At 43.6% G+C, this 18,559-nt stretch overlaps 2 protein-coding genes across 5 annotated transcripts; one reads left to right on the top strand and one right to left on the bottom strand.

The window, feature by feature from the left end:
• Positions 1-11,162, top strand: il17ra1a (interleukin 17 receptor A1a). Of its 4 annotated transcripts, none has more exons than XR_004613093.1 (12): positions 1-260; positions 1,476-1,500; positions 1,607-1,753; positions 2,369-2,490; positions 3,096-3,222; positions 4,063-4,110; positions 4,211-4,365; positions 5,306-5,380; positions 5,469-5,538; positions 7,198-7,314; positions 7,421-8,983; positions 9,030-11,162. XR_004613093.1 is itself a non-coding variant. In XM_034578380.1 (11 exons), the coding sequence occupies exons 1-11, from the start codon at positions 135-137 to the stop codon at positions 8,887-8,889; spliced, it is 2,481 nt and encodes an 826-aa protein (XP_034434271.1). In that variant the 5' UTR covers positions 1-134; the 3' UTR covers positions 8,890-11,162. The 4 variants fall into 4 exon arrangements, 1 of the variants encoding a protein (XP_034434271.1); XR_004613094.1 differs by having other exon boundaries at positions 7,201-7,314; positions 7,421-9,043; positions 9,221-11,161; XR_004613092.1 differs by having other exon boundaries at positions 7,421-9,043; positions 9,221-11,161.
• A 4,989-nt stretch (positions 11,163-16,151) lies between these two features.
• On the bottom strand, positions 16,152-17,947 carry tmem121b (transmembrane protein 121B). Its single transcript, XM_034578918.1, has one exon. It carries the CDS (start codon positions 17,874-17,876, stop codon positions 16,707-16,709), a length of 1,170 nt encoding a protein of 389 aa, XP_034434809.1. The 5' UTR covers positions 17,877-17,947; the 3' UTR covers positions 16,152-16,706.
• Between the last annotated feature and the right edge of the window lie 612 nt (positions 17,948-18,559).

Raw genomic sequence — 18,559 nt, 5'->3', positions numbered from 1 at the left:
GTAACTTCCAGTTAACAGGTTATTTCCTCGAACAGGAAGTTTTTACTTCATCCACCGTCAGCCGACACTTTCTTTAACTCACAGCGGTCCATACGTTAGTCTGTAGCTTGTTCTTATGGCGGAACGTTTTACTGATGGAATCTGAGAGAGGATCAGTGAGACAGAAGATGATTCTCAGAGGAGTTCTGTTGTTGCTGTGTCTGGGTCTGTCCTCCTCAGTGAAGGTGTTGACATGGCCCCCCCTCAACTGCTCCACACAGGTAACTCCAACTCTTCAAGTTCAACTTCAACACTCTTGTTTTCTTATTGATCCTTTATGCTCCATTATTCTATACCGAGGGAGATCAACAGTGCCAATGTGGATTTTATTTCTGGAGAGGGAAAATTAAAGTTGCCATTTTTGAAGTAGAAGAGAATTAGGGCAAAAAAGAAAAAGACACCGAGAGAATGTAGTCAAATATGGAGGATAGGAGGCATGTGATATGTTTCAGGAAAAAGGAGAAAAACAGAAACAACAGATAATGTGGGGGAAACTAAAAATACAGTAATAGAATGATAGCCACAACAGATAAAGTGTAATATTGATTATGAGTGCCATGAAAAAGAAAAAAACAACAACAATGGGTAAAATGTGGAACAGAAATAAAACATACAACGTAATGATAAATAATGTTAAATACAGAATATGAGTACAGCCACGTAACAGTAGATATTGCGAAAAAATATAGAAACAATAGATAAAGGAGAATACAGAAGAGGGACACAGGTAATTAATACAAACTGTAACAGTAGATTGGGTACAAAAAATAAAAAATCTGTAGTCACAATAGATTAAGCAGAATCTGGAAGAAGATTAAATCCAATAGCGTCAAATGACAGCAGACATTACCTCAAGGTTCTTTAGGGTCAAGACCTGTGGCTGAGCTCTTTTGAAAAAGAAAAAGAGTATGTGTAGAAGTGACTCAGAATTCTAGTCCTTTTCGTTTTTTTATTTCTTCAAAAATTTCACTTGGTCCTTTAACTAATGTAACAATGTTTGACTATGTTGTTACATTGAGGCTGCTATGAAACAACGATAATGCATCAACAACAGTAGAACTGGGTGGATCAGTACAGACAATTTTTACGAGAAATTAACATTACACTTCTATACCCATTAGGAAGCCTAATGTGGTGGTAGGTTGCAGGCTACTAGGTCATAGTTAATGCTAAACATCAAACGTTAATGCTAAACATTAAAACATTACTTTTGTTTTGATACAATAACCAGAAAAATCCCAGCACGACAGTAAAGTGTTTTCGTGTTAAGCGCCTTGGTGGCAGTTACTCAGCAGGGCTTACTGTTTTATAACTTGACTTTGTGTCAATGGTCAAAGGTTGAAAATACAGTCAAATCCACAGTGTATTTGTAGGAATGATAATATACAATCCTCATTTCCAATTTTCTCTCTTATCTGATTTTTTTTCTGCCACAGGATTTGTGGTGTACCATCACGACAAGTGAGTAGATGCTGCTCTTGTTCATTCCGAACTGCATGTAAACAGGGCCCTTCTTTATAAAGGTGTGTGTGTGTGTGTGTGTGTGTGTGTGTGTGTGTGTGTGCAGGTAACTGTATGGACAAAAGTTGGCTGGAAACTCACAAATACACTCCCAGCGGTCCAGAGGAGCTGCAGGCATCTGTTGACACCAGGCGGGACGAGGCAGGACACCTGCAGATTGTACTGGACGCCACCTGGAAGATAAGGGATGATGGTGAGTTAGTCTTTGTTCGAATTTCAGATTCATAAATCAAAATTAGTGTTTGATGATGACTATTTAAATCAAACACTTAATTAAACAATGAAACACTTAAGTTAAGATGATGACTTGAATACTACAGCTAAAGGTCCAGTGTGTAGGATTTATTGGGATATATCCGCTGAAATTGAATATGATATTCATAATTATGTTTTTTATTAATGTATAATTACCTGAAATTACGAACTGTGTTCACGTTCACTTAGAAGCTTAGAATGTGTCCTTCATAGGGAGCATAGGGACCTTTAGAGAGCCGCCATAGGTTCTCTGTGGAGGGGGAGGAGTCAGATGAGGCTACAACCATACTGCTATATTTTCAATTGAAAAAACATCAACTCAGAGTTTTAGAGCTGCTAAAACGTAGACGTTTGGAAATGCTGATGGCCACGTTTTAGTCTGGAAGGGCACGATGTAGCCTTCGCTGATTCGCCAGGCTTCTATCCCACTGGCACGCACGTGCCCAGTGTACGCGAGTGGTCACGTGATGTGCGTTTTGACATCACCACGAAGATGTTTGATGGGTCTGAGTAGCAGTGAGACAGGATGTGACTCTGCTGTGTGTTTTCTCAGGAAGCATCAATTACCTAAAGGCCACAGAGCTTCAGGTTCTGGTGATGTCCACAAATCAGAACCTGTGTGTTCGATATTCCTTCAAAGGCAAACTCCCGATGAGAAGTCCGTCAGGGGAAAAGGTTGGTGGGTCCAAATCATTTCTGGCCACATTGATAGTGCATATTTTCAGATCTGTATGTTTCATTTTCATCTCCATGGTATTATTGTTTTTGCATATTGATGTTTTGAATTAAGTGATCAGTGATCAGTTCCCTCTTGGTCATAAGCTTTGGGTAGAGACAGAAAGAATGCCAATGCAGATTGAAGCGGACAAAAGGACATTTGTCCATAATGTGGCTGGACTCAACGAGGATTTTGGACATCCAGAGGGAGGATAGCTGCTCCTGGATGGATGGATGGATGGGGGGATGGATGGATGGATGGATGGATGGGTGGATAGATGGATGGATGGATTTGTGGAAGGAAGGAAGAAAGGAAGGAATTTATCTGATCAAACTTAAAGGTGTAAGACGAAGAACTCAGTCACTCACTTTCAGTACTGGACACTTTTCAGTTCACATTTTAAAATGATGTATAATCTCAGATTAACCAGAACAGCAGAGACTCAACATTAAATGCTACAGATTAGAGGGAAAGGCCTGACTCTGGATGACCAGCGTCATAGTAACACAGTAATCCGTGCTCACAGTTTGTCCGAGTGTAATTGCCTGTTTCTTGTTTTCAGTGGTCGTTCTCAGCTAACATGGTGGTGTTGGAGCCTGGTCAGAGATACCGGGTCTCTGTGGTCAACATCCCCAAACCTGAGGTGCGCCACAGCAGCTACGACATCAGTAAGGAGGTCATTGTTCCTGGTGAGTTGATGTGGAAGGCAGCATTTTAGTTGTTGCTGCTGCTGCTGTGGACACAGAGTCTGTCTTTCTGGTCTGTTCATGCTACTGTCACTGTTGAAGTTATGAGTGGGTTTGACATGATGTCATCATCCTGGCCTCTGTGACTATGTAACTAATTGATCGCCTTCCTGCATAAAGTTGAATATTTATGAAAAGGTGGGGGGCAATGATTTCCTAGAAATTACTCGAATCCCTTAAATTCCTCAAAAACAATCTAAGCTCCTGGTCTAAAGATCATGAAACGAGTACACGTCCAAATGCACTTTTTTCTAGATCAACAGCAGAGAAAAGAGTCAAGTGCATGGTTCAGAATAATGACTAATGGGTGTGTTTAGGGAATAACCAGTATTAAACCATTCACAGCCCTGTCTCCCATTACCTTTGAAAACCAGTTATACTTGCACCCAGGTGGACTGCTTGTCTGATGGCTGGTTAGTAAGAAAGACATGTAAGAAAGTACATGGGTTGTTCAGCATCTGTATGTAGGTGCATACTACTTTGATCATGAAACTTCAAAGAACAGCGACATACTGGGCCACATGTGTTGCTGGTGTTGTGTTCCCTTTGTTGCTACATTGCTACGTTGCTAACCTCAGATAAGCTTTACAGAGAAATGTGAAATATCTGTAAAACCAAGACAGGCAGCATGTAGGTCTGTAAATAAGAATACAGTGTGAGATGATGCACTCATACAACTCAACAGCACAATTTTCAAAACAACCACTGTAAGTTCCAGGGGGAGTAAAGAAACGCTCAGTCTTCTTGACTTTGATGATTCTCGGCTTCTGTTTTTTTTCTCAGATTGTCAAGATCCCACAATGCAGATGACCCAGGTTTGCATCGAGACAGGTGAGTGACCGACACCCCCCCCCTCCCCCCCCACGTTCAGGGTGAGTGACTGAATCACACAGACCGGTTCTAACACGTCGTCCCGTGGTCTGTGCCGTAGGGAGTCTGTGGCAGGCGAACATCAGTCTGGCTAAGGTCCCTGCAGCCGGGGGCAGGTCTGCGCTGGCTGTCAGCTTCAGGCCCGACACCCTGTGTGAGGAGTACATCGTTATTGTGAGCTGCTCCACTTCTCAACACGCAGACCGCGTAAACAAGGTAAACCCACATAGCACAAAGTATTTGAAGGGTACTTGCGCAGTAGGTCGCCTCCGTCTCTTACAGAAGATGAACGCAGTTTTCCTTTTTCAGCGATTTGACCTAGAACACGAGGAAATGTAGGTGCTCATTAAAACATCCTGTGCTTTGTATCTTGACCTACTTTTTACCCCAGTTTTTTTTTGTTTGTTACTTCTCAGAGCAGGAAACTGTTTCTTGCAGCGTTTTTCTGCTGATCGTGGAACAGATTGCTCATTAGACTTTACAAACAAGTAGAACTGCACAGGCGCACACATAGTAAATCTGGCTTTCCAGCACTGTCGTCTCTGGTGTGTTAAAGTTTATTCAGATGTATTCAGAGTACATCATTTGCTACGGTTCATTATTAGTGACATTTCAGCTAAGACTCATCCCTGCCTACTGTATATAATCATATGCTGTTTGTCAGCCTGGACTCTATGTCTATAAATGTCGTACGATTGGTACAACGGAAACTTTTGGAGCCTTTTATTGGTGAAACAAGGGATTTTTAGTCGACATATCGTGGACTCTTGCAGTTTCCCCATAAGTACACATTGTACTCACTGCTGCTGTGTCGCAGACGGCAGCGGAGTCAATCTAATGGTTTTTGTAAATACTATTAATTTACTCACCCACATTTGTAAGCAGCAGGCTGAAAAATACCAGAATTCCCCCTTTAACTTGAGATGGGGCCTCGGTGCACTGCGACATCAGAAAAACACATGCACTGCAAATACACCCGACAAATGTGTTGTCTGAGTATTTACTGTGCACGTGTCGTCAAAATAGATCTTTTCTTAATTCTCCAGTGTTTTGTGCTTTCTTTATTCACAGCATGTTGTAAAATAATGTAATTATGGGAATGTATAACTTTCCTAATTATCACAGAATCTTGCAGTAACTATTCACTGTCTTCCAGGCCAATCGCACAACTCTGAATGCGACATTCAGCCTTGATAAATGGCCGAGATCCTGCTGCCAGTTCGACGTTCAGGTAAATCTTTTCAAATCTGCTCTGCTGGGTGACGCCACGGCCTCCTCCGCCCTTCTCTGAGTTAACATGACCTTCTTCTTCCCTGCAGGTCGAACCTCTTTTCCCACAGTGTGGCCAGGACTGTACCCGTCAGAGAGGAACTGGGGATATTTGTGATGGTATGTTGGCAGATTTGAAATATCAGTATCATGGCCGAGCAGGACAGTGACTGAACGTTCGATCTGGTGATTATAATCCCACGTTGCTGAGACTCGCAACATGGTCAAGAAGTATCTCTGGACCTCCAGATTGAAAATAGCACAGTCAGAATATACCAATAACAAAACTAACAGTTCAGATTGTGATAAAGATTTGATTTCACTTCAGCTGAAACAGCATTATCTTGTCTCCTATTCCACAGTACTTAAACTTCACCTTAGCCAGAGATGTTCATGTCAAAAAAGAAGAGCATTCCCATATTTCTTTTAGTATTTGAAAACCATTATCTGACAGCAGCACCTTCACCGTAGTTTGCCATTAGGGTGAAAATGAAAAGAGATAAACCTCATATCTCACGCCTGGACCACGTGCTGGCTGTAAAGAGGAAGTGTGCTCTGATGAAATAGATAAAAGTACTGGATAGGTGCCAGGACAGAAAGATCTTCCCCTGTTTCTTGAAAACATCTACAGTGGCTCTTCAGTTTATACCAGGATATACAGCCACCTGTGATCGGAACTTCTTGTTGACTTTGGCATGTTTATAGATTTCTATTAGCAACAACTTTTTCTACTGTACATTCAGAATGACAACATGGACAATCAGGTCTTACAGAACAGGTTCAAGCCCCCAGAGCAGTGATCCATCTGTCACCTTTAAGTCCAGGAAGTCTCCTTTATCAAAATATGTGTTTCCTTAATTCCTCCTCGACCTTATCTCTTCCTTGTTCCTTGAATGGGAGGGATTAAGATTGAAAGGAGAGAAATGAGACAACATTTAGAGGAACTAGCTCTTTAGGGGACTTTGGTAAACAAAATATCTAAAGGCTGACATGGGTACAATGAAGTTGATTCATAAGGGGACCGTTGGGCCTTGGTGGAGGTATGCACTCTCCTGATTGCCATTCTGGTTGAGCAGGTTATCATACCAACATTTGCTGAAAAGCAAATACAGCTGAGGCTGAGGTGAATATCATTTGTTTGTCAGAGATCTGGGTCGACACAGTTACTAAAACATATGTGAACTTATATATTGTGATACATGGTGAATTCTGTATTTGTCAGACATTTCTCTATAGTTTTGTCATAATTAGGATATTAATTCTAGAGTTAAAGCCAAAAACATGATTTATTGTGACCTATGACCACAAATTCTTATCACTTCAAGTTATTGTTGAGACAGACGTGAGGTCAGAGTGACCTCAACCTTTGCCCATAAAAAATCTTCAAAATCACTGTTTAACAGCAAAGAATATTTGTCAAATAGTTTTATGACACTGATAATTGTAATTATACTTGTATGTTTAATTATTACATTACACATACGTAAATTTCCACAGTGTCAGTGCTGGAAAATGATCTGGTTGCATCCATTATTATTCTGCTATAGGCAAAATAAAATACGGATTGTTTGTATTTCTTTAAACCAATCACAGTGGTGATGGCTCGCCTGGAAATGCACATTAAAATGGCTGATTTCTCCCGAAATAAAAACAGTGAAAGACGCCTGTAAAGTGTGTGATTGCATAATCCAAAACTTGCCTTGAAAATGAAAATTTGAAAATGGTAACTAGTGGTCTCTTTCATGGCATCAGCTAATCAATGAACCATGTTTCCAACAGTAGAACCGAAAGATCCAGACATCCCCGGTGTTCCCTTGTACACATATGTCATCCTGATGTTGATGCTGACGTGTGTAGTGGCGGCAGTTATTTCATGTGTCCTCTGCAGGAAGCCAGGTCAGTTCCAAATACATTCAGTTTCAGCTCTATCTTCATTAAGTCCTAACTTCAAAAAACTATTTTTGATTTGTGCCTTGACAGTTATTGGCGATTTCTCTTTCAGCCAAAATTGGTGATGCTGCAGCACCTGTGCATGGTTTCAAACCGGCACAGCATCAGCTTGAACAGCCTCCCAAAGTGCTGGTCATCTACTCCCAGGACCACTACCTCTACAGGGACATAGTGCTAAAGCTCTGCGCCTTCCTCCAGGTCAAGTGTGGCGCCAAGGTGCTGGTAGACCTGCTGGACTCCACCTCGGTTGGCATGGTGGGTCGCCTCCGCTGGCTGGAGTGGCAACGGCAACAGCTGAAAAACCCGTCCGACAAAATTCTGGTGCTGTGCTCGCAAGGCGTCCAGGCAAAGTGGAGGGCGTTGTGTGGTCAAGGCCGGGTGACGCTGAGGGAGGACCTCCTCTCCCCCACAGACGACATGCTCACCCCCTTTCTCCACCTTTTCCTACCAGACATGCACCAGGCAGGCATGCAGGGCAAGTACATGGCGGCATACTTCGATGACATCAGCAGCGAACAAGACATACCATCGTTTTTCGACATCACGGTCAAATACAAGCTGATGAAGCATTTTGAAGAGCTGTACTTCCGCATTTTGGACATTGAAAAGTACCAGCCAGGTCAGGTCAACCACATCGAGGGCATTGGCGGGGACGAGTATTTCAACTGTCCCTCGGGCAGAGCCCTGAAGAACGCCATCGAAAATTTCCAGGCCTACCAGTTGGAGAATCCTGATTGGTTTGAGAGGGAGTGTGTGGATGACGAGGAGGAGGTCATGACTGACGCCAACCTGCTGATTGAGCAGCTGCAGATCCCTCCAGTCCTACAGTGTCTTCCTCTAATCAGAGACGGCCCTCCTGTCTGCATCCATGAGGTAGAGATCACTGAAAATTGTGACAGTGTTTATGTCCTCACACCCGAACTGAGCTGCCAGCACCCACTGCCATCAGTGGTAGAACTTACACCAGAAGTAAACCCTGAGTACAACCATCAGTATCCATCAGACCTGGATGAAGTGTTAACAGATCACATGCACCCTCACCGCCCCGGTCCAGAATCTGTCTACATAGTTGAGCCTGTTTTACACAATCCTCCATCGCCAAGACAGAACTGGCTGTCACTTGAGGAAGAACCACAGGGTCAAGTTCCCACTGAGGATGATGAAGATGATTCATTGCTGCAAAATAGCCAACCCTCTGCTCACTTGGACCTGAGAAGCTCGGCCCAACAGAACTCTCACAACTCAAACCTTTCAGACTCCTCAGGTGCAAACACGAGGAGTGAGTATCTCCCTCCTTCTGAAATCGGCCGCTCCGTGCCCGTGGAGATGGAGGAGGATGAGGTTCTGGTGCCCAGTGGAAAGGGTCCAAACAGTGGCTCTGATCAAGGCTACATCTCCAAAATGCCCTCTCAGCATGAATCCCCCTTCAAAGAAGACCCTCTGGCGGCGCTGGCAAGGCTGCAGGAGGAGCTCTTTCAGCAGGATCTCAGATATTCAGATTTAGATCTTGAGGGGGACTGATGCTCATAGTCCACCATTAGCCATAGGTACCAGACTTTACCAATTCTAACCTACATTACTTGTGTGAGCACCATAAATTCAGAATGTAGGAGGAAGCAAGAACTCTAAATGCTGTATGTGGATATGGACAGTGCTAATCCATTACTTGTGGCCAGTAAAGTGCACATATAATATATGTTATAAACAATTCTGAATATAATAATCCATACATTATCAATATGTTAATAGTATCAATATGATCGTGACTTCATGGAACATAAACAGGTGAACGTACATAGACGTACGTGGATGTTGCACCTGGATTTGGCCCAATTTATTCATTGGTGAGTAGCGCTTGCCCCTCACAGCAAGAAGACTGCCGGTTCAAATCCCAGTTTGGCCGGGGTCTATCGGTGTGGAGTGTGCATGTTGTCCCAGTGTCTATGTGGGTTTGGTCTGGCTTCCTCCCACAAACCCCTGCAGATTGGGATTAGGTTATTCGGAGACTCTATATTGAATGTAGGAGTGAATGTGAGTGTTGCTGGTTGTTTGTCTCTTGTATGTTGGTCGTGTGATTCGCTGGCGACTTGTCCAGGGTGTCGCTGCCTCTCACCCAATGCCAGCTGGGATTGGCCCCCGGCTCCCTCTCCCGTGCGCCTCAAAGGATAAGAGGTATAGCCCATGGATGGATGGATGTTGGACATTTGCACACTCTTTTCATGGAGCCAACATCTAGTGGTCATCAGAGGAACTGCAGCTGAATGAACAAGGTTTAGGTCTCAGACAGAAAGATTATAAACTGAGCAAAGCGGAATCTGCCCAGCGCACACCCGATCTTCAGGATCCTCAGAATCTGCAGGTTCCAGATCCAGAATCTCTCTTCCAAACACTCTCGAAACCAAAATGATAGGAGCTTTAAGATCACATTTGTATGCTAGCACAATCTTGAGAAAAGTAGCACTTAGATTATCTACTTAAAATTGAGTTTTAGGTTTATATATATATATATATATAATATTTCAGTTAATATTGTACTGACATGGTGCATTTTACTGCAAACATTTGGTCTCAGTCAAACTGCTATTAATACGTAAATATAAACAAGTGGGTTATTATGCCCCACATCAAATTTTTAACCCGGACCCACTAGTGGGTTAATCTGGCAGTGAAGCCATTAAACATTAATTTGCAGATTTTTATTCTGTATTGAAGGAAATATTGTGAGTTGATGTGTTGTTATCATCTATATTCAAACCCGTTGGAATCACAAATAACATTTTTATCAGCATGTCATGTAAATGTTAACTTTTCTTTGTTAAATACTTGCACTCATCTTTGTTTTCCCTCACCGATAAAAGAATGCTTCATAAATAAACACTTTGTACAGCAATTTCTTCAGATTTATTTCAGGTTTCAACCACATAATACTCTGATTTACATCTACAGTACATAGATTTGATTATATCGGTACAGATATACACCACACAACTTTATAGTACAGAGTATAGTCCTATGTGTAAACGATAGCAATGGCCTATCCCTGTAAACAAGTTTGAAGAAAAAGGGAAACCCATATATTGAAAAAATTTTAAGTGCACACAGCCCCAAAAAAAACTAAACATTTGAATCTGTTTAGCATGACTGGCTAATTTGAATAGCCACGTCCATGTAAGCCTTTGGTAGTTTCAGTGTAACTGTGCTTATTCATGCAGGTTAAAGGTTAGAGGTCCACTATACGTCAGTTTAAAGTTTCATGTAAATAAAACGGTCCTGCTTGTGATTAAACTGCTTGTGTGGTTGGGATGTTGAAGTTTGTGTGCAAATCCAAATAAAGATTGTTTTCAGAGAGCGTCACAATGCATAAGCAAAGGTTTAAATTACTGGCACGAGGAAGTTATATAAAATACTATAATAAATACTATGATATAACATTACTAAAATTTTGGCAAAATACATGAGAAGCAACAAACAATCGGAGGCCGTTCTGCTCTCAGTCAGCACGTTACATTGTTTGTGCAGCAGCACCTCTATGATCTGTAACCGTCCACAGACACGTCGCACATCAGGGACAATGTCACAGCAGCACCCTGGCGTCTGCGGAGGGGACAAAGCAACTGTCCAACATTTTAGTGAAAGTTCCGGCTTTGACCTTTGACTTGTATTGTGTTGTAATAAAAAAATAATCTTAAGATCTGCTGACTTCACAGAGTTTTCAACCACATCTCATGGTCTACCTCATTGCATTCTGTCTTTGTCATGGAGATACCTAAACAAGTTTTTATAAAGATGGAAAACTGAGGAAGACTGGCGTTGATGCATGACATCATCAGGATGTCACATGTGACACCACATCAGTCGACCAAGAGTCTGGAGAAAGTTCACTAGATTACCAGTGATCACCATCCTCCCTCCATTTAAAACCACTTTGATCCACAGTTTGGACACATGAGGACACTAATGGAAACTCTGGAGAAGACTGAGAGATGTGGCTGAAAAGCTCTAGAAACAAAGCAAAGTTGATATTCTGAATATTTTCTCAAACTATTTGATTAATTGTTCGACATAATTCTAAATTATTAACCTATTATTTCGATTAAACATTCCACTGCACCGCCTGCAGCTGAACCGACTGAAATCCTGCCCCTTTCCTCCATCGTTCTGAAATCACAGCCGACCTACGACCTCAGGCAGCTGGAGGAAGGACACCCACGCTGTGAAAATAGCAGAAAGACATTTCAGACGGAATCAGGAGTGACACCTGGTGACACCCTCCCCTGTAGGGGAAGGGGGAGGATTTATAAACAGTCAACTCAGCTCCATGAGATGCAACGAGATGCAGGTTTAGGATTGTACTTCAGCATAGGTCAAATATACAGTCACCGCTCACACTTATCCGCTCATCCTTGTGCAGTAGCAGCCAATAGCTAGAAACCTCAGTTATCCGAGTTTACGTTATTAGAATCTCCTTGTTTTTCCAGGATTCATATGGAGGTTCCCTTTCAAACAAAGCCATCCACTTTAAGATGTAAATACAGAATTTGGAGTGAAAAGCTCTTTAGATCCAATCCTAATTGAAAATGTGAATTAAAACGTCACTGGTGTCCATTTTAAGGACCCTGACCTGGAACCGTGATTGCGTGAGAATCCTTGAAGGTAAATGAACAATTCCTGGATTTTGCTGCATATTCACATATCTTCAAATGACTAGGTTTTTGGGAACAAACAACCTCACGATGTCATCTTTAACCACAGTTCTGTTAATTTTAAATGGGTTTAACAGAGCTTTTAATCCTGGTTGGTGCTACGTGCCAGAATGATTGTGCAGAACTGCTCTGAGAGCAAGCTAAAATACATGACCTCCCTTTCTCCTCATCAAGTCCGACCCCTCCGCAGTCATCGTGTGACCGAGGTTTTTACGGAGGTCGTGGGCCTCCCCTCGGACAAAGCCTGGAAAAAGACACCACCCACCCCACCTCCTACTCTGGAAACCTCTGTCCTATGCTGCTCACAAGGCACAAGTCCTATTCACCTCTGACCTGCATACACTGAAGCAAACAGAGCTGTGAAATTGCACTGATACCCTCATTGTGATTAAATACACCATAATGAATCAACCTTCATTCATTACTATATAATCTATAACTCCGTAAATAATAGGCACTAAAATCTGTTTGAACCCCTCCGACCCATATTGCACAATCTCTTGACTGTACATACTCTTCAGTCACATAAACTCTATACCTGACAATACTTGTAAGCTCATCATGGAGAACCCTGACCATGACACGACATGACATAACATTCCTACTGTTCAAACAAAGCCATGATGTCACTGTAGTAAACCTACTGTGGTAAATAATGCACTGAGAGGGAGCTTTGGAATCCCCAGTGTTGTCTGTGCCCAGCAGCGCCAGGCACAGATCGTTTCCAGTTCAATTCACCAGTGATTGTTTGGATACACTCTGACAAAAGACCATTTTCAACACAACCTGTTGGATACACTGTGTGTGCCACTATTCATTTGTTGAGGGTGGTCCGTTGATCACTTCAACTGACTTTTTTCTGTCCGATGGTTTGACTGTGTTGCCCAAAAGGCTGATATTAGTGTTGATTATACTTTAGGACAATATAGAATAGTTCTTGCATTAGGCCCACTGTGGAAAAAAGGTGTCTTGTGACATTCTCCAACAGTTTCAATGACTACAGCTGCATTTCAACCCTAAGTGCATGCAATTTTTTGGTCCTGGAAACTTTACTCGACCAATCACGCATCTTCATCTGGAACATTTAGTCCCAGGAAGTGGGAAAAAAAACTGAAAAGGTTTCTGTTTGTGTGTTTCCACTGTGGTCTTTCAACCACGAGAGATGAGGCAAATTATCCTGACTGACAACAAGCCATTCCACTCCAGTCCACCAGGCGGTGGTAATCAAGATGGCAATTCAACAACTATGACGATCAGCATAGAGACAAGCACTTGTAACAAAGCATTTTCAAAACGCCTGAAATGCTCAACTTAAAGTAAGGCAACATATTGTACGACCTATAGAGGAGATTGACTCAGATGTATTCAAAAAAAGGAAGGTAAGATTCTGAAATATTAAGTTCAACTTCACAACTGTGAATAATGTTGCTGTAGACTACATCGAAAACTATTACACGACCAAACAGGCATCTTGGTTCTATTACTTTCAGAAAGTACTACCACAAAGCAGCGACATTTTTAGGAGGGAAAAAAAGATTTCCGAAAAACTTAATTTCGACCCTGGTGCCTGCAGTGGAAATGAGTTCTTGTAGAAAGTTTCTGGTTTGGAAATGCAAATTAATTAAGAGCGCTTCTTTTTTCTAAAGTCTTGAGGTATTAGACATAAAAAAAAGAAACAATGATCTTCTCTACAGGCGTGTATGTAAGCACAGCAGGTAGCGCAACATCACTTCTCACAACAATCCTCTGACGCCCACAAGAACACATTGCATCCCATCATAGAATTTTACTTAAAACTGCTGCCGGTTGGAAATGTCAGTGGATGGAATAGAAGTGGAGTCAAGGACCGAACACAGCAAGTCAATGAGCTGAAAGAAGCCTGGGGATAAATCTTTGTGGGTTCCTAACTATGACCAAAACAGTTATGTAAGACACGGTTAATATAAAAATATTGATTAGCACATACTCATGTAAAAGTTATGATTTACTGGATTCAGACATAGACTCAGACTGTTTTCATCATTACTATTCTTTAACCTTTATAAATGACTATCTTAAGAGCAATGAGATTCCACGTGGTCCCACCACTACACGTGTTGACCATGACACATGGCTTTGATCTTTAAGCAAACAAGAAATACTGTGGGCCAATGACAGAGCTGGTCCCTCGGGCGATGGAGAGAACTAGACCTTTAAATCGACAGGTGAAAGAGTGAACAGTCCCCAGGGATTGTTTGTTGGGATTCCTGATCCAAAACGTGACAGAAGTAGTAGAACAGTAGCAGAGCCAGCAATACCAGCGGAAACTCCTGTTGGCCAGGGGTCCGTTTAAAAGGGCTGTAGAAAAACCTGTTTGTCATGGCACTATCGGGTCTTTAGGTCTTTATGCATGGCACCAATTTACACACACGTGTCTAACTCTAATCTCGGGACCGGACACAGCATTTAGAAGCAGCAAACACCAGCAGACAACACTGTCATCAATAGAAAACACTGAAGTACACGAGTAGAGTCAGGATTCTTCAAATTGCACTTTACGTTTCGAACGTCTCTCTGCACTTAATTCAAGTGCAAGCGGTGAAACGCTCCGATTGGACACACACAACGTAACAAGGTCTGTTGCACTACACTCGTCCGTCCTCCATTCGTTGTAGGTTGTTGCAGGCGTTGGCGTTTGACTGTAGCACCTGATGACTGGTCGGAGAAAAAAAAAGGAGCATTGTAAGGCTGGTACAGATGATGCCTTCTAGTCGTGTCCAAAAATGTGTAAACCCGTTCTCCGGCTATAGGAGAACAGTCGTCAGAATTCTGAATCAAAACCTCAGATGATAAGTCAGCTCCAGGTTGTTGTTGTTTTTTTGCCTTAAATAAATAACTTATAGTCTTTAGTCCACCTTAACTCCAGTGTGGTTATTGGCTCAACATGGCTGGTCATGGTTGGATTACCGAGCAGGCCACTGCCTCAGGCTGTAGATGTGGAAATCACATTAGAGTTGTTGGTTAATATAAACCAATAGTGCCCAAAGGTAGCTCCTGCGTTATCACCCGGTAAACAGGCCCGGTGGATTGGAACTACCCAAACCCCAAATTTTACCTTAAGGCTCTGTATCAGATTAACTGGGCCTAGCAGCTGGTACTAGGCGGCACTTTAAATATAGCTGCTGACCTGTGCCCACGCGGAAATATGATAAATCAGAGGAATACATATTAACAGAGTTCTTGCACACGGCCTTAAGATGCCTTTTGAGGCAAACAGCAACTTGTTTTAAAAAAAATGTGACCACGAACCTATTTGCAACTTAAAAACAAATATATAACTGAAAAACTGAGTCGTATTAATGGTTGTGTATTTATCTCTGAGATTTTTGGCTGCACCCTAATACAAAGGAGGCGGATGGGATTCAGTTCATGCCCACCACGTTTTAAAAGCATCTATTTCCATAAGGAATGTCCTTGTAACTGAATAATCTAAAGTACACACAGTTTTCATAGAAATGATTTGGTTATTTTGTTGTTGTTCCACTAAATAAATGTTTGCGGTTTGCTCCACTGATATTCCAGTTAACAGGGACATGGTCCTGCAAGACCTATCTTTTAGAGAGGTCCAGTGTCTAAACCAAGCTTTAATACCCTTAAGATTTCAGTTGACATTAGAAACTACTAGGGAGGAGCTTAAGTAACCTTTATGAATTGATATCACCATGAAACTACCCTAGTTATTATGTTTATATTACGTTAAGTTTTCTGGATGTGCAAATGAGGCACCACATAGCAGAATATGCACTGATTTGCATACATTTCCAGAACATTGGATGAAGCCAGGTTCATATTGTTGACATATTGGCGCTAAAGGTTTTTACAGAGAGAATTATGTGTTATCTCTTTTAATGACTCCATAAATCAGAAAACACAGCCATGAGAAGTAACATTTTCCCTACATTTTTAGGAATACATTTTTTTTTTATAAATTAGGCTGTGGAATATAAATAAGATCAAAACCCTCTGGAAAAACCTTCAGAATATAGACAGGAATTAAATTGGAGAGTTTGGTGCAAGTTGAAATTTCTGACTCAGAATATGAGAAAAAAATACCCTTTCAACATAACGATTGTGATTTCAATCTATAGACAGAAATGGACAAATAAATGAACACCTACATGTGCATTTGGCTGTTTTCTGACATTATATGGAGGCAAAACAGCCCAGAATCTTAAGTGCATGAACAATTTAAAGTTTTTGCCTCAATTCAATAACCAGAACTACGGTGGGGACCTCGGGGGGGCCTGTTGCCCCTGGGGCCTGTCAGCAGGTGAATCCAGCCCTGCCACTGCGTTGAGCACCGGAGGATTAGAAATACAAATCTCCTCTCACTGTTGGAGGTTGTTCTGTATTTAGGTGAGGTGGCTATTGAAGTTCGACCTGTCTGGATAGTTTTGGCCTTTTAATCCTAATTTATTTTGCAGATAGTAAATTAGTTTTACTTTTTTTTTTATGCTTGTCTGTTATTCAGGTCATCACTGGTCTAAATGAAGACACTATCCGGAGCAGAGGTTTGACTTGTGATTCAGAGTTTTTCCAGCTGTGCCAGGCGCGCAGCACGACTCCAGCCGCACCCCCCAGCCCCCCGGGGGGCCTCTACGACTGGGTGACGGCCAGGGTGTTCACGTATCCGTGCGGACACATGTCGTTCTCGGACACGCAGTGGGAGAACTGGGCCGTGTTGCTGCCGCCCGCCAGCCGCCGGACCCCGCGCACCGCCGCGCACTGCTCCACCAGCTCCAGGAGCGCGCACGCCAGGAAGAAGATGTTCTTGAACATGAACACCGACACGGGCATCTCGTACACGTACACCTGGAAGCAGCGCACCACCAGCAGGGGGGCGTTGACCAGCAGGCCCGTGGCGAAGCGCGCCCACAGCCACCGGCAGCGCAGCTCGGACGCGGTCAGCGCGTAGAGCCACACCACCGGCACGGCCAGGGCCACGAAGTACACGGAGATGACGGTGTACTTGAGGTAGGCGGTGGGGATCTCCCTCCGCAGCAGCATCTCCAGCAGCGTGAAGCTGTCCAGCAGGTCCAGGCAGGTGCCCAGGAAGCAGCTGTGGGAGTGGTGCCGCGTGGCCCCGTTCAGGTCCTCGATGATGGAGTTGATGAGGCAGTAGAGCAGCGGCGCGGAGAGCAGCACCACGATCTTGAACCCGGTGGCCCCGCACGGCACCTTCAGCGCCACCAGGTCCAGGATGGAGGTCTCCAGGATGAGCACCACCTTGGGGGTGCACGCGATCACATAGATGAGCCAGGCCAGGTAGGCGTAGGTGAACTCGCCGAGGTTGCAGCCGAAGATGGAGCCCTTCTGGTGGAAGCCGCAGGCCCGCTCCCGCTTGCTCCGCGCGTTCTTCATGAAGAAGATGCCCCAGCCCGAGATCACCACCAGGTCCGTGGCGATCCACGAGCACCAGTACAGGTCGGTGAAGATGATGAGGTAGAAGTCCAGGACGCCGCCCTGGAAGACGAGCAGCAGGAAGCAGAGCGCCTTGTACAGCAGGCTCCTCTTGGTCCGGTGCGCCAGCAGCGGGGCGCTCTGCATGAACTCCCCCGATGTCATGATGCAGGAGGCGGCCGCGGCCGAGGAGACCAGGGGCCGGATGCTGCCGCTCTCCTCCGGGTTGATGCTGCCGCTGGTGGTCTGGGTGTCCCGCCTCCTGCTCAGCTGGCCGGCTTCCGGAGAGGATGAGTCGGGGGAGTAGCTCGCTTCGTACTGGAGATAGTCGGCCTTCAGATTGTCGTTGCCAGTTTCCGAGACCATTGTATTTGTGCGCTCGCCTCCTTTTCTCCTCCTCTCCTTCCTCCCCGATGCTTTCCAAGGTGGAGGCAGAGACATGCGCAAAGACAGGCGCGGACCGAGGCAGCTGGAATGGACTAAAGATGCCTCCAACATCTGCCTGTGTGTGTTTACAGGCCAAGAGCAGTTCTCTTTATGTATTCATACATCTATTAGTCATTTATTATCATCATTATTGTTATTTTTTTGTCTTATTCTGTCTTTTAATGACAATAATCACATGTTTCCATCAGCACCTCCATGTGGTCAAAGTGATGCTCATATCCACTCCAACCATCAGGAGATGACATCTGACATATTCCCCTGAAACAACAAAAAAAGATGAACAACCATTAAAAAAAACAGACAGACAAAAAGCAATTGGCTGAGTTGACCAATCAGATGGCAGCCCTGGAACTAAACTCATTGGCTGGATGGCGATTGATGTCCCAGACCGTTGGACTGAAATCTCTGCTTCCATTAAAAATAAAATAAATGAAATCATAACAACAACATGGAGGAAGGTCAAAGGCTGTGCTGCTCATCATGTGACTCTGGTTCTCAAGGGCCAGGGGGGAATTTGATTGGCTGAATGGAATACACAGGTGCTGTTGCCATGGAAGACTCCAGGGTGGAGGGCGAAGGGCTGCCCTCACTGAACTCTGTGT

Source organism: Hippoglossus hippoglossus, chromosome 23 (genome assembly GCF_009819705.1).
Source record: "Hippoglossus hippoglossus isolate fHipHip1 chromosome 23, fHipHip1.pri, whole genome shotgun sequence".
In the NCBI taxonomy this organism is placed as follows: Eukaryota; Metazoa; Chordata; class Actinopteri; order Pleuronectiformes; family Pleuronectidae; genus Hippoglossus; species Hippoglossus hippoglossus.
Note: the sequence above shows the minus strand (reverse complement) of the source record. Positions and strands in the feature narration are given on the sequence as shown.

Excerpts from the sequence above, each read along its gene's own strand:
- il17ra1a (XM_034578380.1), top strand. The coding sequence starts at position 135 with ATGGAATCTGAGAGAGGATCAGTGAGACAGAAGATGATTCTCAGAGGA. Across the intron at positions 1,501-1,606 it reads GTGGTGTACCATCACGACAA|GTAACTGTATGGACAAAAGT; the intron begins GTGAGTAGATGC and ends GTGTGTGTGCAG. Across the intron at positions 4,111-4,210 it reads CCAGGTTTGCATCGAGACAG|GGAGTCTGTGGCAGGCGAAC; the intron begins GTGAGTGACCGA and ends TCTGTGCCGTAG.
- tmem121b (XM_034578918.1), bottom strand. The coding sequence starts at position 17,876 with ATGGTCTCGGAAACTGGCAACGACAATCTGAAGGCCGACTATCTCCAG.